The 27655-nt window shown below is 46.8% G+C and overlaps 2 protein-coding genes across 2 annotated transcripts; one reads left to right on the plus strand and one right to left on the minus strand.

Annotated features, from left to right (window-relative positions):
• Positions 1 to 999: 999 nt before the first annotated feature.
• NPHS2 (NPHS2 stomatin family member, podocin) lies at positions 1000 to 8148 on the minus strand. The gene is made up of 8 exons (XM_009818022.2): positions 7872 to 8148; positions 6136 to 6239; positions 5143 to 5215; positions 4754 to 4836; positions 3667 to 3870; positions 2880 to 2935; positions 1995 to 2073; positions 1000 to 1278 (listed from the first exon to the last, which is right to left on the minus strand). The coding sequence occupies exons 1-8, from the start codon at positions 8146 to 8148 to the stop codon at positions 1000 to 1002; spliced, it is 1155 nt and encodes a 384-aa protein (XP_009816324.1).
• Positions 8149 to 11360: 3212 nt separating this feature from the next.
• On the plus strand, positions 11361 to 27103 carry TDRD5 (tudor domain containing 5). Its single transcript, XM_059822264.1, has 12 exons — positions 11361 to 11592; positions 12606 to 13010; positions 13830 to 13959; positions 16595 to 16637; positions 16789 to 17009; positions 17919 to 18125; positions 18895 to 18961; positions 19915 to 20115; positions 21365 to 21526; positions 23525 to 23674; positions 25879 to 26095; positions 26904 to 27103. The coding sequence occupies exons 1-12, from the start codon at positions 11361 to 11363 to the stop codon at positions 27101 to 27103; spliced, it is 2235 nt and encodes a 744-aa protein (XP_059678247.1).
• The last annotated feature ends 552 nt before the right edge of the window (positions 27104 to 27655 follow it).

Genomic DNA, 27655 nt, shown 5'->3' on the forward strand with positions numbered 1-27655 from the left:
GGATTGCAGTATCTGTAGGTGCCCAGTCATTTCAAATAGCTTTTGGGAGGAAAGGATACATAAGAGTTTTGAGGACTTTTTTCTGTTCCTTCCCTGTGTGTGGAGGTTACCAAGGCAGCTGCAGCAAGCAAAAGTATTACTGTTCTCAAGGCTCTCAGCTGGCTGTTCCCCAGCAGTGATGGATTCCCCCTGGTCAGCCCAGTGGCAGCTGGTTAAACGGATCAGCTCTAAAATGTTGAGAGGCTTACAAGCTCAGACCTTGTCCTGCCGCACCCCCCCGTGGAAGCGAGCAGCAGCACAGCCTGCCTTTCCTCTGCACACCTGATGTGCCTGGCAGGGAAGTGCCAAGCCTTAAAGGCTGCCCTTTCCTCCTCTTCCTTTTCCTCCTATTTTAGAACTAGGGCTCAACACCTTAGCTGCCTGTGTGTGTATCTATGTGCGCATGGGTGGTGACCGAAATCCCGTATCCAGGACTATGCCATGGGATCCAGCTCGTTCCCTTGTTGCAGAACCACCAGGCTGGCAGCACCCACCAATCTGCCCGGGTGCTGAGCCCCTTCCTGTTCCCCCACCGACTGTAGGGCTCCCACCCCTGCCTGCCCAGCTGTCCGGTTTGGGGATGGGGGCATTTAAGTACATAGGGGCTAGTCTGTCCTTCCTGCCGAGTTGATGGGGCAAGATGGATCAGACCCCAGGGGCCAGGCCCTAGGGTGCCAAGATGCATCTGGCCCTGTGAAGGGGAAGGGATGACACCCATCGTCCCTCAACCCCCTGCTCACACACGTGACAGCCCTGCTCCTTGTGCTCCATATTTTTTCCCTTTCCAAAACAAGCACAGGCTTCTTCCATGTACAATCCACTTTATATTACAGACCTGGCCTGCCTTCTCTCCTGCCTCCAGAGCTGGACCTGCTGTGGGCTGCCAATAGGTCAGCTGTCTTGCTCGTCTCTGAGCAGGATTGACCAGGGGCAGTGTGGCAACCATTTCTGGGACAGCTCTTAGAGCATGGGTGAGTCCTTCTTGTCTTTTGGGCTTTCTGGGAGCTTTGTGGTGTCTGTGAGGAGGCTGCTCACGGCTGGAGGACTGTGGGTAGCCGGTGGGATCAGGTTCATGGCATCCAAAGGCAAGGGCAAGATGAAAGCAGCAGGTTTCTCTGCGGTAAGGGAGTGCAGTGCATGGAGGTAACGGAGCTGAGCAGCAGCAGGGGCACTGGACAGGATCTCAGCTGCCATCCGTAGGGACTCAGAAGCAGCCTTTTCCCCCTCAGCAGCGATCACCTGCCAAGCAGGGGAATAAAGAAGGTTTCTGGGAGGCTGGGAGCAAGGGGGCATGGACTGTTCATTACAGAGAGAGGTTGCCACCATGAAATTCCCAGGGCCCATGTGATTATAATATTCCTGCTGTCTGAAGATCACAGCATGTGCTAGACCTCTTGATGCTCCCTAAAGTTTGGGAGCTCGTGTCCAACTTGTTTTTACAAGGCCCATCGGGACTCACAATTGGGCATTCCCTTGCTGCAAAAGCATGGGAGAGGGCAGCCCCCAGACTAGGGTTGTGGGGAGGGATGCTGGACACCAACCTTATCCAGGCTCTTGAGTAGCACAGTGCAAGGGATGGAGACCAGCCTGGGCTGAGCAAGGTGCAGGGTACATGACAGTGGTGACAGCCCTGCACTGGGCTCCTACAGGAGAGTGAAACCCTGAGGAAGACATCCCCATGGGGATCACTGTGGGCCTGAGGATAATCCCAGACCTCTTTGTGTGTCTTTCTGTCCTACCTCTAGGCCAAGTACCAGATCTGGCAGTCCACTGGGCTGGCCCAGACTCTTGCTGTAGCTCCCCTTGCTAGACACAGGTCTTGAACAGGAATTAAAGGAAACATATCTCCCCAGAGCTGTATCCTGTGTGGCACGTCCCAGGGACCTCAAACCAGGGGTGGGAAAGGAAGGAGGGATGCTTTGGAAGGAGATGAGAAGTATTCAGAGTTGGCATACCCGCACTTTGGCCTGTCTCTGGGCCTCCGCTTCCACAGCCAGGGACTGCCGGACTTCAGCAGGCAGCTGCACGTTGTTGCTGTGGTAGTAAAGGACAGGGATTAGCTGGGCTCTAGGCTCTCCTGGCAGCACTGGATGGTCAATCTGAGGCTTGGAATGGGCTCATCAGTCAGTCTCTGCAGAGCTGTTCACTCATGTTTTTTGATCCCTGGGTGTCCCTCTTTGCATGTCTTATTTTCCTCCATTCCCATCCTTCTTTTCCAGCCTGGTTTTCTAATGACCAGGCTTGCATGATTACTAGCCAGCAGTGAGACCTCTTCTCTCTGTGCCTCTGAGGCTTGAAGTCTAAGCTCATTCTTTGTGAGACAGCAGAGAATCCCCTGGGACACTGCTCTCCAGACAGGCACAGGAATTTCCTTCTGTCATAGATTCACTCATTCACTGCTTGGCTGTCTCCTCCATGGCCCTCTACGTGATGAGCGAACCACATGGGCTTCTGAGTGATGAGCCCATCCCTACCAGTGCTGAGACCCTGGGGCCTTTGATTTGGAGGGGGACAGGGTGTTTAGTGCCTGCTGCATCTCTGGGACTGCCAGAATTGGGTGCAAACTCTGCCTGCAGCAGCAGTGAAATGGTGATTAGATCCCAGCTAAGGATCCTGCCCTGGTTGTCAGTGCAGGAGCAAGCACAGTCTTCGCATGTGGAAGTTTTACATGAGGCAGAAGCTGAAAGGGGCAGGGAAAATAGGAAGGCAGGAGGTGAGGCTCTACCTTCTGCAGAATAGCTGCAGGGAGAGAGACAGACGCAAAGCAGGAAGAGGAGCAGGGCAGGACAGGGACTTGCAAAGGGCCAGGGAAGTCTCCTCTACCAGCATTTTCTACCTACATTTCTGTTCTCTCCACTTTGATCCCCCAGCAGCCCGTGACCGCATCCAAAGCCACCTGTGAAGAGGAGTATTTTTAGAGCATGGGGAGAGCACCAGCCCTGGCCTAGGCCCCTTACAGGGAGTAAGGCAGTGCAGGGACATTAATTCAAGGAAGTTAACTGCAGGACTGTAAGGCATATTTATTAGTTTTTATGTGCTATAGTGTGAGGCCCCTCAGAAATAAAATTACTTCCCTCACTTTACTTCCAATTTGTGTTTGCCTTAGGGGTTTAGCACGATTTAACTAGTCCACACTGGTTCAAGTGTGGAACCAATTCAGTTCCATAGGAAACATTCAGTTCCTGACTGGTATCATCATGTATGTGTGTCATGGCCACAGAGAACTGCTGCTGGAGATCCCATGTATACTGGGTTTATGGCAACTCACTCAGACTGCAGAATACACTTCTTGTGAGAATCTCCTCTCTGGAGTAAGTACTGAAGCTGGGGTATCACAAAGCGCTGGTGAAGCTGGTCTAAGTTGTTTCTTCGTGCTCCTCGCACCATACTATCTGCTACTCACCATGGCCGCCTGTGGGGCCCACACTGTGTATCCTTCCCCTAAAGTGATCCAACTCAAAAAAACAAACAGAAGAAAAATCTCCCATTTTTCTATGAAGGAGATACATGTTGCTATTGTACCCTTCTGCAAACCAATGTCTGTGATTTTGAGGGACTGATCACCTGAGCTTCTTTGAGGAGCCTCAGTTCACCCCTTGCTCTGCTGTCTCCCCCCTGTGGAAGCACCTTTATCTCCTGGCTGATGTTCTTCCTCTCCAAGAGAAGTTCAGAGAAGGCTCGATGTGCCAGGAGGCGCTTCGTGGTGGTCTGCACCAGCAGCTGGATGGCACTGGAGATGCTGGTCAGGGTGGTGAGGAGAAGAGAGGCATTCTCCAACCGGTAGTAGCAGACGGCATCTATCTCCAAGGTAACCATGTCTTTGGTCACCACCTACGCAGAAGACATTAGGGGAGATGGAGCTGGTTCTGACAACTCTAAGGTAGTACGGAAAAGCACACAATTAAAAGAATGATGAAGTCTAGCTGGATGGTTAAGTCTTTGTAGTTTCCACCTCTGCTATTGACTGACCTTGGGCAAACTGTATAACCTCTGGATCTCAGTTCCCTGAGCAGCAGCTTTGTGTCTGTCTCCTCAGTACAGCTGCAGAACTAGGGACTGTGAGTAGGTCGTCATCCTATGCTGTGTTTCCCTGTCCACTGCTGCCTGGTCCATTCCTGTTCTGAAACCATAGGCTGTGTCCTGAGGTTTGTGCTCAGTTATTGTATCTCCAGAAGGATTTGCTGTACACCATGGGGGCGAACCTGGAGATGCTACCAGACAAGGACAGTCCCACTGGCAACACAGCAGCACAGACAACACGTCCCAAAAGGAGAAGAGGGGCTGTGGCTAAGGAGGTTGCAGGTTCAAGGGTGAGAAGCAAGGGTTCAGCCCTTTCTTCCTCCCAGGCTTATACAGGAGCAGAGTACCACCCTTACATGGTTGTAAGATCTTAGTCTGAGCTCCTCTCCCCACTGCATGCATTCCTCAGTGTGGTGGGTAAAAAACCACCTGGTCCAGTACCTTTGGCCCAGTCACTCCCATTTGGTGTATGTTACCACTAAAGTGTGTCAAATTGAACAGGATTAAAAGAAGTAGTTTTTAAAAAGAAGAAAATTCACTATGGTGAATTTTTTGCCTTCCATTTTCTGAGGTGTTAGGGTTACTTTGAGATGTCTTTTCAAACTTTTCAATGCAGGGATGAAGGCTGGAAGCATAAGCATTAAAACATTAAAGAGATCCAAAAATTAATATAAAGAGGGGGTGTCAGCCATACCTGATGGAAGGGGATCTCTAGGGTTTTGAGGCGGAGGTCTATCTTGTGATATGTGTCCAGACAGGGAAGGAAAAAGAAAAGGCCTGTGGGAGAAAGAGAAAGGCAGCTGGTGATCATCAGAACCATAGAAATGCCTCTCCTGTGCTGGAGAACAGGGGAGGGTTTAGCATGCAGAGTTACAAAGGAACAGCAATACATAGGCTCAAATTTTGAAGCTGCTTCTGTGATGGGAAAAGCCATTAGAAGCTACTGGCCCTTAAGAGGAAGGGAGCAAAGACATCCCATCTCCCATCTGGCCGTGTCTGCTTGGAGGGCACCAGCCTGTGAGCTTTGGTAGGGCATGCAGAAGAGGAGCAACATGGCTGGGGGGAGCTCAATAAACACCTTACCAGGCCCTCTGGCTCTGCCAGGAAGGAGACGCCCAAGTCGGAAAACGATGGCTCTCTCATACTCCCGCACTACCTGCGGAGGGAAATAAAGCTAGGCTGGAGACAAAAGTGTAGGACTGGGGAAAGGGGCCTCACCGGTACTGGAGGAAGTCTGTTCTGGGAAAGCCCTGCAAAGGGAGGATTTCAGCAGGTATGAGCTAGCGGCCTCACCTGTCACTGAGTCCCTTTACCCCAGCGGAGAACCTGCCCAGAACTGCTGCCTGGCCTTGCGTGTGAGCAGCCCTGTGGACAGCCCGAATTTGGTAAGAGCAGCCCATGCTAGAAATGCCCAGGGTTTCTCAGGATAAGGCCAGTATTCTGCTTCCTTGATAGCCTGGCCAAACTTGAACACCCTGAGCTAAAATTTTCCACGTTGTTTTTTTCCCTCCAAGGGAACCATGTGTGTATGTGCTCACGTATGTAAGATCTGAGTCATAATACTGACACTCTTGTTGAGAACAAGATGCACGTGAAATTTCCTGAGAAGTGGGAATCAAAATATGCCTACTTGTAGCCATGCTATAAATCTGAGAAAAGGGGAGGAAGAGGGAAAATCTGCTATTAACTGAGAGGTCAATTTCTCTTAAAATTATTAATTCAAAACCTATTTACCCTGCTGCTGCAATGCAGCCACCTCTGGGCTGGGTAGGCTGAGAGTTATGTTTGAAAGTGACTAGACTTGCAATTTGTTTTTAAAAAGAGGAACCTAAGCCCCTGCCCGCTGATATTGCAGCAGGAGTATTTGATAGGCAGTGGTTGGACCCCTGTGCAGCCCTCTGCTGCAGCAACATGTGATAAAGGATAAGTCAAAATTAATGATGAGTGGAAGAAGTATAAAAAGGGCCTTAGACCAAAAAAGCTCTATGCTCATGTCCGACACATACTGAACTAGTGAGTTACATCCACATCAGACACCAAATACTAAACCTAGAGAAGCTCCATGACTGTTCTCACCTTCATGCAGAACCAGACAGAAATGGGGAAGGTCATTATGACGAACAGGAAAGACAAGATGGTCAGAAGCCACTCGCAGATGCCCAGACCTGGAGACTTTACACCTAGGGAGAAATCCAACATGACTGTGTTAGGAGGGGACTGCTCCCAAAATACTGATGGCCTGACAAGTGCCCACACAGATCAGCTTCAGTGTTGTCCTTTGCCTAGACCTGCTATATGTGAACCATTTGTCTCTCTCTGGAGCTGGGTTAAAGAATACTCCCTGCCCCAGATGGCCAGGAGCTGCCAGGATGGACTGACAGATTTTGTCTCTGCTTTACTGTCAGAAATTGAGCCATGCTTCTCCATGGTGCCTTGACTAGAGAGCAGCCTTTAGCTTGAAGACCTGTGGCTACCAAGCAGTGTTGAAAGGCTTAGAATGGGCAACTTGTTAGCTGAGCTGGGATTCCAGAAGCTTATCTGGAAAGATAAGCTAACAGCAAAGAGAAAGACTGTAAATAAGAGGTAGCTTTCAACATGCACAGCCTGAAGTGCCCTTCCCTATCAGAGTATCTCAGGTCCTTTTGGAATAGGATTTTAGTGGCATCCCAGCTCCCTAATGCAGTGGGACCAAGCCACTGGTGCCACTGAAATCTCCCTGTGCTCTACAGCAGTCACACGACGGTGCTGGAGGCTGACTGGGGTGGTCAGCCCCAGATGAATATTACCTTCTACATCTCCCCAAAATGAGTGTGGGACATCTTGCTCTGGCTGCCCTTTGTTGTGCTCCTGTCTGAGGGAAAATCTGCAGGTATGGCATGAAAACAGATAGATTACTTCTGGGTGTACCTAGACCCAGAGAGTGGACCATGTTTTCTAGCAGTGAAGTTAGCATCCCTGCATCCCTCCCATTTTGGATCCCTTCTAGCCCTTCCATCCCTGCCCCTTTGCCTTTGGAGCTCCCTTCAGATCCACCAGGTCGTGAGGGAGGTTCAGATCCCAAGAACCTGCTTGATCACTAGAGCTCCACAGCACTGCTTACTAGCTGGGATTGCTGTAATTGAGGGAGAAAGAGGCAGTTGTGAAAAATTAGTTCCCAGAGAGTCAGGAGCAAGTCTGAACCTTTGTGTCGCTCTAGAGCAGCAGAGCTGCTGGCATGGAAGCGGAGAAGTGATGCTGGCTCCTGTAATATACATCTGCCATGCCCGTGGTGATGCTGGGTCCAAAGAGGCCCAGCCATCTTGTCAAAAGACTCACGATGCTCCCTCCTATTGTGGCAGGCGGGGAATCTGCCTAACAAACACATGGCCTGGAGAGGAGCTGCTCTTAAAGGTTGTCCAGAAGGGGAGCTACGAGTGTGCACCTCAAGCACAGTTCTTCCCTGCAGCACAGTCCTTTGGGCTATGAACTGGCATTAAGGCTAACCCCACCTAAAGAAGGGCAAGCGAGAAAAGGAAGAGAACAGAGCATGAACAGAACTGGGGAGTAGCAAGCTGAAGTATGAAGGATGATGGGGATGTAACAGCTTGTTGCAAAGTTCATTGCTTTGCTAGACAGTGCTGATCAGCCTGCAGTAACCGACTGCAGAAGCTGGCTGGGAGGCTGGCTGGAGTCTCCCGTATCCCGTCCTGAGGATAACCATGTCTGTGCAAGGTGGCTGTGATGACAGGGTGCAGAGAGCAGAGTCATACTGTGACCCATGCAGGGTCAAAGAGCCCATAGCTTTCCAGCCCCTTCCCTTCTATAAGCCATACCTTCCTCTTGCTGCTCGCTGTCCAGCAACGCCATTGCCTCCATTTCTTCATCAGATATCACATCATCCACGTCCACCACCGTGGACGTGTGCACCCTACCATCAGTCCCTACGGTGCTCTTGATCTCCTTTGCTTTCTCCTGCTTTATGTCTCCCCTTGCTTTGCCGGCTTCTCTGCTGCTCTCCCTCTTCTCTCGTTTGCTCTGTGTAGCTGGGGACTCTCTGTGTCTCCGATGAGACTCCCTGGAAGAGCTCCGAGACCTCTTATCCATCCTCATCTGTGCCAAGGAGCATGCAGCTGCCTGTGGGAGTTGGATGAATTTGTGCTTGAATTTATTGCTGCAGGCAGGAAAATCAGGCAGGGGAGGAGAGAAGGGGAGGTGTCAGATCAAGGAGGCTTGTTTCAAGTTTATCACAGGCTTGTCAGACATAATGGACAGTGAAGTGAGCAAGCTGTTTCCCAGCTGCTCTGCTCTCATCGCACACTGCTGTGGAGAAGGGAAGTAAGGTTAGACCTGGACAGGGTGGGCTCCAGAAGGACATCCTGTTTGCATCTTCCTGTCTTTGGAAATAAAATACAATCAGAAGCACTCAGATAGTTTTTAGTAGATGTTTTCTGCAAAGCTGTTGAAAAGCAACCAGAAGGCAACTCTCACCTCACACAGTGAGAGTGGCCCAGAGCAATAAACACCAGAGTGAAAAACCTTTACTGGTGAGACCAATGGCTTATTCAGGAGTGTTTGGAGGGGTTGTTGTGGAGAATGGCTTTGTGAGTAGCATCTGACGCCATTCTGCTCTCTAAAAACCCTTTGGCTGGCACAGTGGCGGGATATCGACAGCAAACTCCCTCTCTCTAGGGTCATCTCACATTTTAGCAGGGAGGGAAATTAACTGGTCCTAGTTCAGCCATGAACTTTCCTGAATGGATGCAAAGCATAGAGGCTATTGCAGGGTTAGAGCTGTTCAATCAAAACTGCCAAAAGGGTTTGTGCCTAAATGCCTCCCTAGTTTTCCACAGCAGGAGCATGGCAGAGCAAACATAGGAGCTTTTTCTTTTTATGCTGCACAGCCTGTGGTCACATCTGCAGAAACCTCTGCAAGAAACACTTTTAAAGTGTTTTAAAGTCACTGACTGTATTAAAGAAACCGGCACCTGGCTAGAAATCATACTGTAGCAAGACAAGGCTGGAACATGAAGTGGTGACTTCCCTGTCAATGGGGCAGTGCTGAGCTCAGGGATGCCTGGTCTCTGGTGTGGAGGAGTGGCTGAAGGAAGCCGGGAAGCCGGCAGGGGAGGTGCTGCTCTTGTTTTTTCATGGATTCCTGTTTTATTGGAGACTTGTGGCCTGCCCAGAGTCAGGATATTGCAGGCAGGGAGGGCAGGAGCAACAGCTCCCTGCTTTCTCGGCTCCGTCATGCTGGGTGCCTCGTCAGCAGGTCACCGGGGAAGCAATGGATGGAGAGGGCTAATGGCAGAGGAGAAAAGTTGGGAGGAAATGAGGCGTAATTAATAAATTCATACAATGTCTGTATTTGCTTTGGAAGTGCTCCAGAGACCTTTTTTACTTTGTGTTTATCACTGGGCCAGTGTGGGGCAGGGGGAGATGGTCTCCAGCTGCTGAAAGGGCAGGTGGTGTTTTAAGGAGCAGCAGTGAACAGCGGCTCGGGTCTGGTTTTGGCCAGGCAGCACAGACTCTGGTTGATTTCTTGTCAAAACCACCATGGCATATTTAACACCTACAAACCTACAACTTTCCGGTTTTGTCCAATGTTTAATTTGGCCAGCAGCTCCCGACTCCTCCGTCCCCATGGGATGTTTTCGGCTGCTACCTCAGGACGGGGGAGATGCTTCACGAGCGCGTGCTGATGGTTTTGCAACCTTTGCCATCCCAAAACCTGCAGCCTCAGTCTCCCCTTGTCACATGGAAACACATCCCCGTGTGGAAATCAACCGCACTGTTGAGAGGGTTTCTCAAAGGACTGCGAACCCTCAGGAAACGGCCATCACAACCCCGCTCACCACGCTCTTCGGCCTGGGGAAAGTCCCTCAGCGTCTCTGCTGTGGATTTTCCTCTCAGATGGGACTAAAAAATACAAGAGTACTCTTAATAACGTTGGTGTTTGGGCTTAAATATGGCCTTAAAGGAATTGGTCCTTTTTTGTCTGTGGCTCTTTCGCAATGCGCTAACTTTTCCTGTCACAAGGGAAACGCACCTAACATTTTTGCTCAGGAGAAGGCAGGGGCAGCAGCTCCGTGCAGGCCCCGGGGGTCGGTCCCACAGGACAGGCTGCCTCTCCGGTGCGGCAGCCAGAAGCCCCTCAGCTGCCCGCCCGCCCGCCTCAGCGCGGCGTCGGGGAGGGCTCTGAGGGAACCACGGCCGCCGCCTCCCCGTCCGCCCGCGGGGCGGCGCCCTAACAGCCCCGCTATAATAAAGGGGGGGGCGCCCCGCCCTCGCGCCCCGGAAGGGCGGGAAAGACAGCGCGCATGCGCAGAGTGGGGGCTCGTGAGCGAGGTGGTGGGATGGCGTGGTGGGTGCGGGCACAGCCGGGGGAGGCAGCGGCCCCCTGGGGCCTCTGTGTGGGGGTCTCTGGACTGTGGTTTAGGGGCGCAGGGATGTCTGTGAGGGGCAGTGACCCTGTGGGGCAGAGGGGGGAATCCCCAGGCCCGGGTTTAGGGTCGCAGGGATGTCTGTGAGGGGCAGTGACCCTGTGGGGCAGAGGGGGGAATCCCCAGGCCCGGGTTTAGGGGTGCAGGGATGTCTGTGAGGGGCAGTGACCTTGTGGGGCAGACGGGGGAATCCCCAGGCCCGGGTTTAGGGTCGCAGGGATGTCTGTGAGGGGCAGTGACCCTGTGGGGCAGATGGGGGAATCCCCAGGCCCGGGTTTAGGGGCGCAGGGATGTCTGTGAGGGGCAGTGACCTTGTGGGGCAGACGGGGGAATCCCCAGGCCCGGGTTTAGGGTCGCAGGGATGTATGTCTGTGAGGGGCAGTGACCCTGTGGGGCAGATGGGGGAATCCCCAGGCCCGGGTTTAGGGGCGCAGGGATGTCTGTGAGGGGCAGTGACCCTGTGGGGCAGACGGGGGAATCCCCAGGCCCGGGTTTAGGGGTGCAGGGATCTCTGTGGAGTGGCAGGGTTTGTAGAGGGCAGTCCCTGGGGCAGGGGTTTAGGGGTTCACTAAGCTCTGGGGGATGCAGTGCTTGCAGGGGTTGTGATCCCATGGGGACAGACAGCAAATGCAGGAGGAGCCATGGTCTTAGCTGGGACAGTGGGTGCCAAAGGGTGGCAGGTCCAGGGGTGCAGGCAGGGAAATACAGGATTTGGTGGGTAGTGGCTGTTGGTCAACCTGGCTTGCTGCCCTCTCCCTCCACCAGCTTTCAGTTGCTAAGTGGTAAAAAGTCTTTTGCCTGTGTTTAGGCAGCTTTGTACAAGTTGTTTTCTGCTTGCTCAAGTTGTTTTCTGCTTGCTTTTGTTTCCCCTTCAGCACAGACATGTCAAAGCAGCCACAGCTTATGGAGGTGCTGAAGAAGGAGGTGAGATCGCTGCTAGTGGCTGCTAAAGAGGGCTTAACCCCAGCACAGCTGGAGCAGGAGTATATGGCCATGATTGGCAAACCTCTCCCTCTGCGTGACCTGGGCTTCCAGTCCACGTTGGAGCTGGTGGCAGATATGCCTGAAGTTGTCAGAGTCTGTCCTTACGAGAAAGGCACTTTTATCCTCAAAGGTGAGGTTTTGTTTCCTTACGGGTGCAGGAGTTGTTTGGAACCACATACTGATATGAAGCGGTGCTGCAAAACGGGGATGTGCAAGGTGAATTCCCAGAGCTGTAGGTCACAGATCTCTGTTATTCTTTCTCTCATACAGCTCTGTTTAATTTCTTGTCTTTGATGTTTCTTCCTGTATTTTGGTCTGCCTTTTAAACCTGCTCCACTCTTTCCTCCTGAAAAATCACACGGGCTTCTAGTTATTTTTGTGCATTCTGCACCTAGTTTAGAAACTGTAGTAACATTTCTTATGGGTTCACTAGAACTGGTAAGCTTCCCTTTTCCTGTAAATGCAGACTACAGCAGGACCCAAAAACAGCGATGGGGCCTCTCAGGAGAAGTTGTAAATGTTTCCCTACCTGACCCCATGGGAATTTTAGTCTGTATCAAGGAACTGTTTTCATTTTCCTTTTCTTTGGGGAAGAGCTGTGGAAACAAGTGGTAGGTGCAAAGAGTTGATTGAGAAGGATGAAATTATTATTTTTTTTTAGAGTGCTATAGTAAGACAAGAAAAAGTTGTTTCAAAGCATGGAAGAGACCTGGGCTGCTCTCCAGGGAGACCTTGCTTGGGCGGGTGGGTGCTCTATAGTGAGGGTGTACTGTGATTCTGGCTGAGGGGAGCAAGGAACCATTTACTGTTTTCCCAACAAAACTCTCAGCAGCTAGGTTTTCTGTTGTGATCCTGTATCCCAGAATTTGACCTGCCTTCCTACCTGGATCTGGATTTATAGGAATGAGGGTGCGGACTGGTTGTTGGCTGTTAAATCTGGTTCAGTCCAGTTTGCAAAGGGAGACAAGAGTGGTTTCCCTGCTGGCAATCAGCCACAATTTAGTGTGATTGCTTCTGAAGGAGACACCTGCTTCTGAGAAGGGTGGGGGGAAGACAAAAGAAAGGAAAGAAGAGGAGCTTTGCCTGTGTAGAGCTTTTAATAGCTCGCTGTTTTGGTAGTCTAATAGTTTCTTTCTGTTGTAGCCATTGCAGATGAGACCACCAAAGCAATTGCCAAACTGGTTGCCAGACAGAGGAGAAGTGCTAGGGCACGGAAGAGTGCTGCTGTGAAGGCAGATGCTGCTTCTCCCTCTAAGAATCCACAGAGTTTCCCTCGGAGGGGCGGGGCTCCTGTCCTGCCAGCGACCGTGAAGGCTGAGCTGCAGGATCTGCTGAGTTCCTCACCGCTTCTGCTCTTGGACTTTGATAAGGCCTTCTTCAGACGCTTTGGCCGGGCATTCCAGTACACGCAATATGGATTTTTCTCCATGTTTGAAGTCCTAAGAAGCGTGTCTGATATCATTGCAGTTGAGCAGACAAGAGCAGGTTCCTTGCTGACCCTGAAGAAGTACCTGGCAAGTGAAATAGAGAAGGAAGAGATGCCGCAAGGTGAGGCGGTGTGTTATTTAACTGAAAGCACGTAGCGCTTGCAAGCGCTGTGGTCAAGCAACTGTGTTTCAAGTGGATGTTGCTGTGCTTCCAGTTGCTGTAGTAGTCCTGGTTCCCCTAGGTTTTAGCACAGAGGGGCTGTGGGGTGCTGCAGAAGCAGCTGTCACAAGGGAGTTAAGCAGAGAGCTTAACTGGAAGTTTTCTACAGATCGCCGCCGTTTTTTGTTGTGAGGTGAAAGGAGGGATGTTTAGTCCACTCAGAGTATGGACTTTCTGAATGTGTGTGCAGGACTGGAATTTCTAGTCGTTCCAGGCAATAGATAACAAAACTAGAAGGATGTCTTGAATGTCTGCTCTGCAGGCTGGTAAAGCCTTTCCGATGTGCGTTTTGAGACCGAAGGTTTAGCGCTAGTCTGAAAGGCACAGCTACAATGTTGCACAAAAGAAAACAGAAGAGACTGCAGATGTCCTCAGCATTCCCATAACACCTATGAAAGAAGGCAGAAAATCACATACAATTCCTGCCAAATTCCTGACTTTTCTGGGGAAAATTCATTTTAGCATCTTCTAGCAATTGATTTAACCCTTAGCATGATTACAAGAGCAAGTGGGGTTTGTTTTGATTTAATATATATATAGTGAAGGATGACTCTCAAGTGAATCCCCATGACTGTGGTGGCTGTAAATGCTACAGGAAATGAGGAAAACAGCACCAGTGCTTTCACACTTTCATTTTGAGATGTTTTCTCTTTCTGCTTAATACGTAACACTGCATCAGTCCAACAAAGAATAACAGCCAAATTATTGTCTTTGCAGCAGCACCTGCAGTTGAGATGCCTCCTTTGGAACCCAGCTATGAGACAGAGAGCTTCCACCTGACAGCAGAAGAGAAGGCAGAGCCAGTGGAAACACAAGCGGTAGATTTGGGTGATGGCCTCAAACAAGTTAAGTGGCTGGACAAACGATCTGTAGCTTTTTCATGACTTAATCCAGTGGGTGATTCTCTTTTTACTGCTTTTGTTTCTGTTGAGTTTGCATTGTTGATGCACTGCTGCTTACAAAAATTTTTTTACCTGTTTTAGGTGAGTCTGGAGGTGACCAGACTCATATTGACCTGGTGTATAGCTTTTATGTGCCATCCAAACTAGGTCTTTTTCTTGTCTCTTTCTGGTCTTTTTCTGGTCTTGAGATCCATGTTGCAGATCATCTGAGGTCATTTAAGAATGATCTCGCTCCCTGATAACAGTGGTGATACCTTTTGGTGTACTTAGTTGCAATTGGACTTTAATAACTTTGTTCTGAGACTAGCTGTGTGGATTTTCGCCTGCTGCAGTAGGCAGGGCTTAAGTGTCAGGCAGCTGTATGACAGAGCTGGGGAATGGTCCTCAGAGACCTTGATTCCTGTGGTCTCAACTCTGCTATTTGGTTGGACTTTACAAATCTTGATTTTTGTTTTGTGGTTTGGTTTTTTTTGTTTAGCAGTGTATTTTTAGAAAGGGATGGAGAAGAACAGTAGAGAGGCTCTGAACTGCCAAACCTGATTGGGAGAATTTGTTTGTGTCCCCTCTAGTTTTTTTCTTTGGAGCATCTTTAGGCCTTCTTTTTCTCAGGAAAATCTTCCTACTGAGAATTACTTCCTCTGCCAAGCTCATCTTGTGGCTGTATGCTGCTGTACGGTTGGAACGTATAGGCAGGGAAAGGGTCCCAGGAGTTCTTCCTGACTTCGGTGTTTTGTGTACTAACGAACTTGGAAGCCTGAGACTACGAGTTGCACTTTGTGTGGCACTTCATAGAACATACCCTTTAGAGATTTTTGGCAGACTGTTCTGATCCTTTAAAGAAATTTTAGTTTGGTGGGATGAAGTTCACAGGGAATTCCCCTAGATCAAACAAAGTCTGCTTGTGGATGGGATGTGGTCCTGGTAACCCCAACCTCAAGTCAGATATTTTTTTTTTCCTCTGTATCGCAAAGGGAACCTGTTTAAAGATCCCAGCAGGATAAGTCTTGGAAGGTGTTTGTACAATTAGTATTTGTCACGAAACACCAAGCTTGCCATTTTCTTTTAAAAAATTGCTAACGGGGAGGAAAGCAGGTTGGAACACGTATGCAGTGAACACTTATTCATCGGGATGCTGCAAGGTAGAAGGGAATAATGTGACCTGATCCCCACCCTGCTGCAAGGTATCAGGGTATCCAGTCACAAGAGACTAATAGTTTAAGTGTTGTAAGGGACAAATGAGGGACAAGGGCTGAGTCAATCCACTCAGCCCTGAGAAGGGTAAAGTATATAGAGCTGCTGCTCTCAGCAGCTTTTCTTGCTGCCCTGAGCAGAAGGAAGGGTGTCATCCACACCATTCTTGGCAGCTGCCACTCCAGCTTAGGGCAAGGAGTTAGCCAGTCTTGCAAGCCATACTTCTTGTAAGCCTAGTTTTACAGTGTCTTCTGTTGGTTTATCTTTTTATAATTTTGTTGCTTTTTGTAAACGTGTTTTTAAGTACACGTCTTCTACTTTCGCAGAAATGTCTGTTGTGGCTACCAGTGTGTGAGCTATATTATAAAGATCATATGTGCCCTTAACAGTATGACATGAAGAGCATTCTAGGACCAAAACTGTCCCTTAGAAATGGCAATATTCACAGGCACTTCTTAGAGGAAATCCATGAAATTTTCAGGTTTTTCAGAGGTGGTGCTGCTGCTCAGGGAAGAACTCCCTTAGTTGCTCTCTTTAACTCAAAAATGTTAACTCATTGTTTAACTCAATGCTTTAGTCGCAATTTTTAACTCAAAAAAAAAATATATATTCACGGGCATTAGCCCTTGCTCAGTCTGCAGAAGGAGAGACTCTGATCCGCTTCTTTAAAAAATGGTTAAAAGAGCCAGTATTGCAAAACCCCATTGTTTGCAGTTGAATTTAGCCAGCTAAGCAATGGGGTGTGTGCTGGAAGACAAATTTCCCATACATTGCCTGATGTATAATGCAGTAGCATATTCACGATGAGTAAAATTGAAACCATTTTGACTTATGATCATTGGAGGAGTGCTGTTTGTTGGCACAAAAGCAAGCTCTTGAGGCAGTGCAAATAGCTGATGTCTGATTAAGGTTCCCATCTGCCCTAGTTGAAGTGAAACAATGCTTTCAGCAGTTAAAGAATAACGCAAAATTGTAAGCTGTGCTGACAACTCACTCATGTACAAATTTGTTTAGAGTGAGAAAATAAAAGAATTTGTAGGTTTTGTTTGTTTCTATCATTGGGAAATAGCTCTAGTGTGAAAGTGAGATACTTTTCAATCATTTTCAGACAGAGTTTTGCTGGATCAGTTCTGTACTCTTTTGTGGTCGTGGAACATAGAAATAGCATCTTTTGGGTAAAGTCCAACAAATAGGTGGGTTGTGTTTGGTGTTTTTTTGGTATGGGTTTTTGTTTTGTTCTGCTTTTTTAGCAATAGCCATTCAATACTTTTGTCTAAATATGTGACATTACTTCAATTCCTTTCCTTTATTCCTTGCAGGAATATGAGCAAGGTATTTTTGTTGCACCCCTCTTTACACTGGAGGGAAGAAAGAAGGAAGGAAGAGAGAGAGTGTGAAAATTAATACTTCTATCACAGGGAAAGTTTTGATCCAGGTTTGCGCAATTTGTTGGGATTCTCTCATATTCAGTAATTCTCAGGTCCCCAGGAAAGCAGAACTATTTTTTTACCTTAATGAAAAGGCCAGTCGTGTGTTCAGTGCATGACGAGACATCCACGTGCCACCTTCCTCTTATCCCTTTGTAGCCTCAAGATTTGGAGCAGTCCCTACTAGACAAGTTGATCACGACTCCAGAAATCCCCCCAGATGCTGTTCAGGACAGAAGCCTTTGCAGTTTACCACCACTGGAGAGAAGGTGCTTGGTGGGAGTCTTTGTGGAATTCGTCGTCTCTCCTAGCCAGTTCTACATCCACATCTGCAGCAGGGAAACATCTGATAAACTGCAGGACATGATGATTGAGATGAGGTGCGAACATGTTATGCTGATTCAGTACTACTACCCGGTGTGTATATGTTTGCGCTGAGGAAACAGGGCACTCGGCTGTTAATTATGGTCACTGCTAGCTTGATTACTTAATACGGAGGTGCCGGTGCTGTACTGAAACACATACTCATAATGCTTACGTGTTCCTTTTAACTAGCAAGCAAAAAGTATGTATAATAGCAATTCGCAGTTGCTTGGCTGTGTCCTAGACAGTCCTAAACTTCAAAAGCCTGGGAAGGTTACAGAAAGAAACTTAAGGGTTACTTTGCACCTCTTGATTGTCTGTGCTACTGTTGCTTATGTGCTTGGTTAAGGCTTTTACTTCCATCTCCAACACTAACCGAAAAGCAACAGGTAATAGGCCTTTGTCATATCTATATTTGAAAGCAAAACCCTATCAGTGGCTTTGTTTGTGTCAGTTACATTATGCATTTGGGATTCTATTCCACCATGACAGTGATACAATTGCTCTTAATTGTGTACCAAAGTAAATGCTTGGTGTCCGTGGGGCACATGTAAGTGTCATTACAGACTCTGCAGAAAGATACTGTGTATGTGAGCCAGTACTCCAGAACCTGGTTCATAACAAGTACTGACATGTCAAGGTAATGTTAAAAATTAATGACTAGAATGACTCTATTTAGCCTCTGATTAATCCCCATTAATTAACTTTTTGTTGCACCCCAAGAATATAATTCAAATGTTGGAAGTTTGGGTTTGCGTTTTTTATTGTCATTTCAGTTTAAGTGTAGCACAACAGAGATGTAAAGTCCTGAAAATTCATGTTATGGGGACTTTGAGAAATCAGGATTCTTCTGAAGCCTTGTATATTTCTCTTTGTTCATCTTCTGCATCCTACCAAGCACAGTTTTTGATTATGATCTTTTGCAGACACTGTTACTCAAATAAACTTGTTTCTGATCGTTATATCATGCCTGAGTCTTCGGTACAGCCTGGACAGCTTTGCTGTGTAATGGTCTCGAAATGGTGGTACCGCGTTATCATCCACCGTGTGATCAATGACCAAGAAGTAGAGGTCTTCTACCCAGATTATGGAAACCTCGAAATTGTCCGAAAGTCTTGGCTGAGATTCCTCAAGTAAGTAAATTACATATGGGTGACAGAATCACAGAATGGTTGAGGTTGGAAGAGACCTCTGGAGGTCATCCTGTCCAACCTCCCTGGGCCGTCTAGAGCAGGCTGCCCAGGGCCATGTCCAGATGGCTTTTGAATGTCTCCAAGGATGGAGACTCCACGACCTCGCTGGGCAACCTGTTCCAGTGCTTGGTCACCCTCGTGGTAAAAATGCTGCTTTCAAGCCAGTTCTTTCCTGTTTCTGCCTTCATTCCTTGGTCTTTCCTCTTGCCACTTTCTGTCACTCTGGGGCAAGCTCCCTAATCCTCCTTCCTGGGTTCCATGAATGGATGCGAACATCCTCCTGGCAGTCCAAGTGGGATGCGTTTGCAGTGTCAGAGGTACTCATTCTTCTCTGCAATTCAGTACCTTTTCCATATTTGCTTCTGCCCTCTCATTTGCCTCTATTCATGCCTGGCCATTGGCATTCTTTGGTTCAAAAGTCATTGCTCTCTGTCCATAACTTTGTAATTGTAAGGGGTTATGATGGGAAGATGCTTGGGCAAGAGAAGGTGTAAGGGGCCAGTTGTTAGTGCTATTTTTGCTGTGCCCATTCTCTGGATATGGAGTGTTTTCCAAAGCTGCTGTTGGATTTTATTTGTAAATGCAAAATCCAATACGTGCCTCTATTCCTAAGCTGATTTTAAAACCCAGAAGAGGAGGAAGTTCTGCTCTTCTGCCTGGTTTTGCTCTGGTTTTGCTGTAATGGTGATGGCTTTGTTTTGTATTGTAGGTGGTGCTACTTGAAGCTCCCTGCTCAGGCCATCCCATGTTCCTTGGCATGGGTAAAACCCGTGGAGGTATATGTTCACATGCAGTTTTGTTTACTGACATATGTATGAGAGCTGTCAAGTAGAGGTTGGCTTTTTCTCCTGATAAGGGCAAACATTTGGATTAATTCAGGTCCCGTTGATGTTTACAGCAGAATTGCTGCTGTTATGTTCAGCAGAGTATGACTGTGTAAGTCTCTGCAAGTGATTACCCTTCTGCTGTCTGTTTTCCTTATGATCAGAGTATTCTTGCTTATATTGTTGCAGAAACAGATAGCTACTGTTAAGCAAATGAGCAAACTTGTTTCTTTCCCTGCCAGTAGTTCTCCAGGGTCTTTCTGAAGCCTTGGTAGCTCCAGCCCTCTGTTTTAAAAATTTCTCCTGTGACAGAGCTTTAAGTGAGTTGGTTTGGTGCAATCAGCATAGCCAAAGAATTCTAGAGGTCATAAGAAAATTCCTCTGTGCTGGGAAACTTCTTGGTCAAGAAGCCTGAGAAATACAATCTCTGAAGGATAGTATGTGAGCAGAGTTGCTTCTTCTGTGTTTTAAAGACATTATTTTAAAAAAGTTATTTCCTCTGTTTTATGAAGGTTGGAGAATCACAATTTTCATTGCTGTGAGGCTTAACTTCTTGAAACCTTTTGACACTTTTAACATTTATAATCACATGATTCCAGGAATTAAAAAAAAAAACAAACCCAAACAACTGTATTTTAGGCAATTGTGATAAAATCACTGGTGAATGCCATTGAACCATGTTTGGAAATAGGTATTTAGGGTCATTCCTAGTGTAACTAGCATTGCAGGCTTTGGGGTAGTTCGATTTTGTTCAGTGCTGGGAAGCTTGTCTGCCTGACTTGCCTGTATTTGTCCCTAGCCTGACCTAGTTTAATTGCCTTTTTGACAAGTGCCCACAAGGGAAAGTCTCAGGTGGTGGATGTTGGTCTGTTTATAGTAACTTGACATTCTTCTTTCTTCTTCAGGGTACGTGGTCCAGTGCAGCGACTTGCCTATTCAAGAAGCTGTGTGGCTCCAAGCTACTTGTGGGCATCGTGGATGAATATGTGAATGGCATTTTGCATCTCTTCCTGTGTGACACATCCACTGAGGAGGACGTCTACTTCCACTGTGTCTTGAGGGATGGGGGATGTGCTGATGTCTGTGGAGAGAACGTTCCTTCTCAGGTCAGGAGGAAGGCATGTGCTGCTGAAAGGAAGGGCAGGGGAAGGATCAGTTGGGTGCCTGTAATGGGAAGATCTTTAGCTTGAAGCAGGTAGTTTTGTGAAGAGCAAAACTGGTATTCCTTGCTTTCCTGTAACTTACCATTTTGTGACGGCATCCCACAGTGTCTAACTTTATCGTGAGAGCTTGCTTTTTGGTTAAGGTGCAATGGGATGATACAGCAGAGATGTTCCAGTTTAGCAGAACAAGTTATTTTCATCCTGTCTTCTAACAGTGGATTAGAAGGTTTTGATTTTTTAAGTTGATTAGCTTGTTAGTATTGCAGATTCATCTGGAGCTGACACACATTTTGTATAAATAACATGGAAAAGTAAAATAGCTATAGAAGTTCTGAGCATAAGGCCAAACTGAGATGGAGTTGAGAGGTTGTTAAGAGATATGTTAGTTACTTCACTACTTGTTAATTCCAGCAAGTTTTGTTAGTCATAAGTTGAGGCCCCTGATTCATCCAAACAGTTAATGAGAGCAAGTTGATTAGGTTTTATTGTCTGACTTCAAGTAGTGTTACGTATTGGCACGGGCAGTTGAGCGAGGAATAGGATAGTTAAATAAATCATTTTGGCCTTCTCTGCTCTAGGCAGTGAAGATTGGTTATGCCATTAACAAACTGAATTATGGAAATGGTCTTGGTTTAAAAGTCTCTTACTTTGCTAGTGAAATGTACAATGTTGGACAGTGTAACCACGGTAGATTGCACCTTGTGCCTTGGACAGACATTCAAGTTGTAAGCCGGTGCAGAGAGCATTTATGATGTAGGCCCATCTATGTCATTAACTGAATGTCTCAGCTCGGTTTCAGTAAGAACTGTGTGGATAGGGAAACGCTTAGAAAGGTAGTGCCACAATTTTATATCTCAGCAGAAAGTCAGGCTTTACCGCCTGGAATGCTTGTATCTTGTTTTATTCAACAGGGGCAGAATATGTGTTTTGGCAGGATTAGATCCAATGATTGTATTTTCACGTACGTATGTCCAGTTTTGGGGGGAGGGGGTCATTGCTGAGTAATTTTGTTGCTGGAGGGAGGGGAGTTGATTTTCGTAGTAAGATAATTTCTGCAAGAATTTGGAGCTAACTTGTGGGTGGTGTGCTGCTTCATAAAACCTAGTAGAAATTTCCTGAATCCTTTTTATTCTTTGTGGTAGCTACAACATGGTTTTCTTGACTATACTGTGGTTTTTTTGTTTGTTCCTAGGGATTCGAGGAACTGAATCCTTCAGCCTTGTATATTCAGCCCAGTGGAAAGCAGGAGAATGCTGAACTGGTGGAGCCAGACCTTTGCTTGCAGCAGGAATCTGTAGATGCAGATAGTGAAACAGCAAGCTCAAAGCTGGGCGGGGATGAACTGTGTGACCAGGTGAGAGTTTGACTGTGGCACAGCCATCATTCAGTGAAATCAGCTCCAGGGATCGGTAGACATGCATTGTTTTAGTCCCATGCAATTTTTTGTGGATTGGGTTTTTTGCTTTTATAAAAAGCAAGCAGAACCATAATGTAAAAACAATTGCATGCAGACCATAAATACATCTTCAGTGGCTTGTCCTCTGATTCCTTTGCAGACTTCAGGGAGTCTGTGTGCTCGGTGATTTCTCTAACCTCCCATATGCACTGTATTTTTTCAGGTAGAAAGAGAATGGACTCTGAGAACTCAAACCAGTACCAGATTCTTGAGATCAGTTTGACTTAGCACTTCTATGTTTTGCACCCCCGAGAGCCAAGAAGTGGTGTGTTTTCCTCTCAGATCTCTGGGGTTTGGCAAAGGATGTGTAATAACTCAGAGTATCATTTAAATGTGGGAAGAGACCAGTATTATTTGCATTAAGGGTCTTGCTCATTCTAAACTTACCTGAGAGGAAGCGGTTTGCAATCCTGATTGTTGCAGGGAATAAGGTTGTATACAACTACAGTTTTATTAAAAAGATAACTCTAAAGGTGAATGATACCCAGATCTGGATACTGCTTTACACCTTTGATTTCAGAGCATATTAAAAAGAGGAGCCCTTTGCTATTTAACAGATGGAGAAACTGATGAACAGAGGGGTTAAACAGGGAGTAAAACCCAGGTCTTGAGTGCAGTCTAACGTAGTACCATTAGAAACACCAGGAACACTTGTCTACAGGTGACTCTCTCTCTACTTTTCTGTGTTATTTAAATTGTAGTATTTTCATGACACATTTTATTACAGGGGCCAAAGCACCTTTCAAGTAAATGTCAGCTGTTCAAGCGTTCAGCAGTGGGCCTGCTCCAGGGCTGTTTTTCTGACATTTCTCTGAAATAAGAATAAAAGTTAGTGTGGTGTTAGTAACTTGTAAAGCAGTCATTTTACCTGGGTTTTGTTTTAGCCAACTGCATTTCTGTGCTAGAGAAACTCTATATAAGCTGTATATCTTGGATATTAATGGCCTTGCACTGTCGATTCATCATATGAACTGAAGGTCCCAAACCACATCTTTATGTATTTGGAAGAAATTAATGTGACTGAGACTCTGCAAATCTGAGTTTAATGTGATTTTTATGGTTAACTATAGCAAGATCCATGTGTGTAAATGTCAGACATAACTGGCAATTTGGAGACGAGAGGAACATAAATGCATGCGGGTTTTGTCCTGTCTCATTTTCAAGGGTCTTAAAATCCTTTTCCAGAAATTGCAGTCCTCTAGATCTCTCTTTGTGTAAGACTTTAAACATTTTCTTCTCTGTTATTATGTTTAGTTGCCCAAAACGATTCCTTCTCTTCCTTGGTGCATCACTAACATGATCATCAATGTCAATTATTAAATTACTCAAAATGTTTTGAACTGGAATGAAATGTGTCTAATATGACACTTGTTACTGCTCAGCTAGCATTTTCTGGTGACTCCTCTTAAGCAGTGGGGAACTCCCTTTGCATTGTCTAATCTTAGATTTGCTTCATCAGGATTTACACCACCCCCCCTGCCCTTAAGTGTAAAATGGCTGGACACTGTGTTGTATCAGCTCTGCTATGTTAGGACACTTCTCCATGGTAAAATTTCTCAGAAGGCAGCAAGCAATAACCTGAAAACATAGCTTGAATAAAGCTGTACTTCCCAAGTGATAAATTTGACTGTGGAGGAGAGATGTTAAAGTGACAGTTAGTTTCTTGTTCGCCTTATTTCCTGTCCTTCCATGTTCTTTCTGTCCTTTCCAAGTAGCCCAGACTTCTCCAGATAGAAATGTTAAAAATTCTGAGCAGAACAGAAAAGCTCCTTTGCATTTCTCTCTCAATTGATCTCCAGGTGGTATCATCTGATTGCTCTGTAATTTGCTCCAGTGCATCCTGGTTTCTTCTGCCCACAGTAGCTGTGCCTTTTCTTGTTTTGTCCATCTCCTTAGCAATGGCACCTGTCTGCTAAGAAGGAGACACAGGATGATGTGCAGCCACTTTTGGATGAAGTGAGTGTCCCAAGAACAACAGACCAAGACCCTGAACTTGAGCAGGAGGATACAAATGAAACTCTTACAGAGCTTATGGCAGTTGTTAAGGTAAGGGCGTTTTTCTCAGCTATTGCTGTTGAGAGGGGTTGTTCTTGTTTATAGATTATTTGAATAACCCTTTGATTGCTTTGACATGTGTTTTTTTTTTTAAAGTGACTGACAAAGAAATAATGACTGGCTATTAGCATGAGCTCAGAGCTGTATGTTTTCCTCTTTGTTGTTGTTTCTGGTGTTACTGATCATACACTCGTGCTCCACTGGCACATCAAGGTATTGTGGAAACAAGACTAACCGTTTCAGCACTTTATAGATCAAACCTGGACAGCGTGGCATTTGCAAACGCTCTGCTCTGCGTTCAGTGGGGAGCCAGCATCACTCAGGATTTGTTGAGCCACAGGGTGCATTGCAGAGCTGGAAATGGCAGTGTGCCTACAATGATTTGGACAACCACAGCTCCTTAAACATCTGGAGGTTGATAGTGGCTGAGACAAAGCACTTTCTAGAAGGGTGAGGGGGAAAGCTGGAAGAATTGGTGGCTCTGGAGGATGTTACCTGAAAGGGATGGACAGAAAAGCAGGCTAGGAAAAAGGATCTTGAGGGAGTGAGAGAAAAGGAAAGCATTTGGTAGCAAGTGTGGGGAGAAAGTATAATGAGATGAGATGGAGGCAGGTGGGGAGATAGCGATAGGGTCTTTGTGAGCACATTTAAATGCTCCCCTGCAAGTATTAAACTACGTGAGTTTCAAAGCATAGCAATTTCCTAACTAGATTAGAGAAGTCCTGGGCACATTTTCTGTCCCTGGCTGTGATCTCTGTTGCAGTCTTTAGAAGAAGTGACAAAAATTTCTGCTAAGGAAGACCATGGGATGAGAAAATAATCCTGCCTGTAGACATCAGGGAGGAAAAATGCATCAGTCAGCTAGTTATGAGAACAGACAGGAAGATTTCCTTTCTCTGATTCCTGCTCATCTCTTGGCCTCAGGGTTTTGTGGCACTTACAGCATCACCAAGTGGTATTCCCTCCTTTCCACTTTTCACTGCTCATGTTTTCCTTTTCAATGGTGGCATTCTTAATTGTGTGAGTCAGGAGGAAAAGTAGATAACTCCCTTACTTCCTGCCCCTCACAGCACTCTGTAGGATATCCTGTCTTGTTTGCCTCTTCTGCAAACCGAACAGCCTCTTTTTGAATTACTTCTATTCCAGCTTTTTCCAGCGCTAACAGACATTTCTGGTGTCCACTGTTTCTGCTTTGCCCTGGAGTGGCAGTGACACTGCTGGTCTCCCAACAAGGATAGCATGGGTGGCCAGAGGAGATGATAATCATCTTTTAACCCTGTTCTTTTTGTGGTCCTAACACTCTGGTTTTTTACTGCATGTTAGGTAGAGGTTTTCAGTGGGCTGGTGGTATCAAGATGAGTAGCTGGTTAATCGGACTCCAGTGATGCCTGTCATTCAAATTATTCTGTCCTGGCATCCTGTCAGCACTGAATTTCTGCTGCCCAGCCATGCAGCTGTCCTTGCTGCTTCAGGAGTGCCTCATGGTCCCCTTGTGGGGGCCAATTTAAATTGCTTAAATCTGAATTGTTTTGTTCTGGGCTAATCCTCTGAACACACTCTTCACCAATGGGTGAGGCAGCTCTGGATGGTGATTCACCCCTTCTGAAGATGGATGCCTTTCTTCTGCTGCCTTGACAACAGAAGAAGCGTAGAGAGCAAGCACCTAATTTTTGAACAGCTATGGTTTGGGCAAGGTGAATTGCTGCTTGTCTGTCATTTCACTATTTTTCTCCTCCATGCTGAATTAACAAAGACGAACGTTGGCTCTAGTCCCTGTCTATGGCTGAGACATGGGTGATCATCCCTGGAACTTAAGTTTAATTTGTATTCTTAAGCAAAAATGCAGAGGGATTTCCTCTGACTCAATTCCCACTCCCTTGCAGAAACTCCCTCTATCATTTGTTCTGCGTGGGGCTGCTGAGAGATGAGCCAGCTGTTAATTCTTTGCTAAGATGTGGTGATTTGTATCTTGTAATAATCTGTCACTCTTTTCAGCTTGCTGTGCAGGAAAAGCTGCCCTTTGGCCAAGGTTGTGAGTAACTAGTATTTTTTTTGTTTTTGGTTTTTTTTAAATCATCCAGTTGCTGATGTTCCAGTTCTTTGTGGACTTTGAGAGGTAATAAAGATCAGGGCGGCTAATGAACCAAGTGTGCGCTAATCACACCCTCTCCTGAGTTTTTTGTATACATTTGCAGACACCTCATTCTCTTGGAGAGTCCTCAGTGCCTGCTGTCTTATTCGAGTCAGTGGAAGACTTTTACACCTCCTTTATCTACTCCAAGCAACCGGCAGAAATGAGCCAAGATGACCCTGATCAGATAGAAAGATTTCCCAACAAGGCCAAACTTCGTGAAGCTGTACATCCCTCTGTTCTACTTATGGCAATACCGTTTATGCTGGACAACCTTAACAGTACGAATAGATTTGTTGGTAAAATTTAACACAGCGGAAAGCTGAGCAGCCTGTTGCTGTGCTATGAGTCTTGCAGTCATTATTGGGTATCGTAGGGTTGGTGCTGCTTCTTTGCTAGAACAGATGAAATTGTTGGTGTTTCTGTGGGATGGAGATGAGACAATAATAAATAGCTGGACGCAATGCATCGGTTTGACCTTTGTGCAGCAAAATGGATTTCTAAATGCTTAATGGGAACAAATGAATTGAGGGTTATTTTTCTGTCTGTTGTCTTTTTGTTGTCTTCTCCAGACTTTCTGCTGCTTTTGTGCAGAAGTCTTTGTTTCTGCACTCCATACATTAGCCTGCGTTCATTTCATACTGAGAGTCTCTCAATCTCCCAACTGTAAGGGACAAGGTCCCTTACAAGTTCCCTGTGTGGGTGTTCATCTTCCATCTTCCAAACGATGAAAGAGTTTACAACACCCACATGAGAGTTGCCCAATTTACGAGGTGGATTGACTTGCTAGAGACAGTGCCTGTTTGTGCCTTGGAACAGAGCTGTTTGCCGTCTGTCTGGAGTGGAGGCCCACTTCTCTACCACTCACATCTGCTTTCCCACCTCTGGGGAAACGGGGTGAGCACTGGGAGGAGAGAGAGAGAGGCTCTTGGGTTATACCATGTTGGGCTCATCAGATAGGTGTGCAGTAGAAAGTCCTCTTGCCATGACCTGATAAGGTCCAGGCAAAAGGGATTTCAGTCTAAACTGGAGCTCTTGGAGTTGCCAGTGTAGATACCATCTTTCTTTTCTGTGTCCCTCCTTATGCAGATGAAGAGAAAATGAAGAACAGAGATCTTCCAGGGAGTCTTGCAGTTGGCCTGTGCAGTGCCAGTGGGCTGTCTGACCAAGGGCCATCTCAGAAACTGTATGTCCCTCCTACCACGCTATCTGCAGTGTTGGCAGCTGCACGCTTAGCCACTTCCAGTGACTACTTCCAGTGGCTCCCCAGCCTGAGAAAGAAGGTGTGAGAAGAGGGGAGAAGCTGGAGCAGCTGCGGAGGAAGGCTGCCTAGAGCAACAAAGGCCCTCTGTGTGACCGTGCTGTCATTTTCTTTGTTCAAAAACGTTTAATCCCTTGAAAAACTTGGAGTCTGACGTCTTCTCAGATGTGCCCAGTACGTCTGATAAATGTTACTTTTACTTTCTGGAAAATAGTTTGGTTTTGTTGTGCTGGTGTTGTACTCATTTATTGCTCTTTAATGTAATGGTTTGGGAGAACATCTAAGTGTCACGTTGTGTTCTATATCCTTTAAGTTCAGGAGAGGGAAACTAGCTACCTATCCCTCCCTCCCTCAGTGCACAAGCAGTTTTGACATTGTGTGGGGAGCTCTTTTTGTTTTTTAACACCGTGGATGCTCTACACACTCCTTGCTGTTAGGAGAGGTGGTTGTATCCCAGCTCAGGCCTCAGTCCGTGTTAAGTGCTGGTGACTTGCAAAAAGAAACCTGCTTCCCCAAGAAAAAGACCGTGTGGTTTGTTGATGAATTAGGATGCCACACATATGGAGTGTCAGGAATCCCA

This window comes from Gavia stellata, chromosome 10, assembly GCF_030936135.1.
Source record: "Gavia stellata isolate bGavSte3 chromosome 10, bGavSte3.hap2, whole genome shotgun sequence".
Lineage (NCBI taxonomy): Eukaryota > Metazoa > Chordata > Aves > Gaviiformes > Gaviidae > Gavia > Gavia stellata.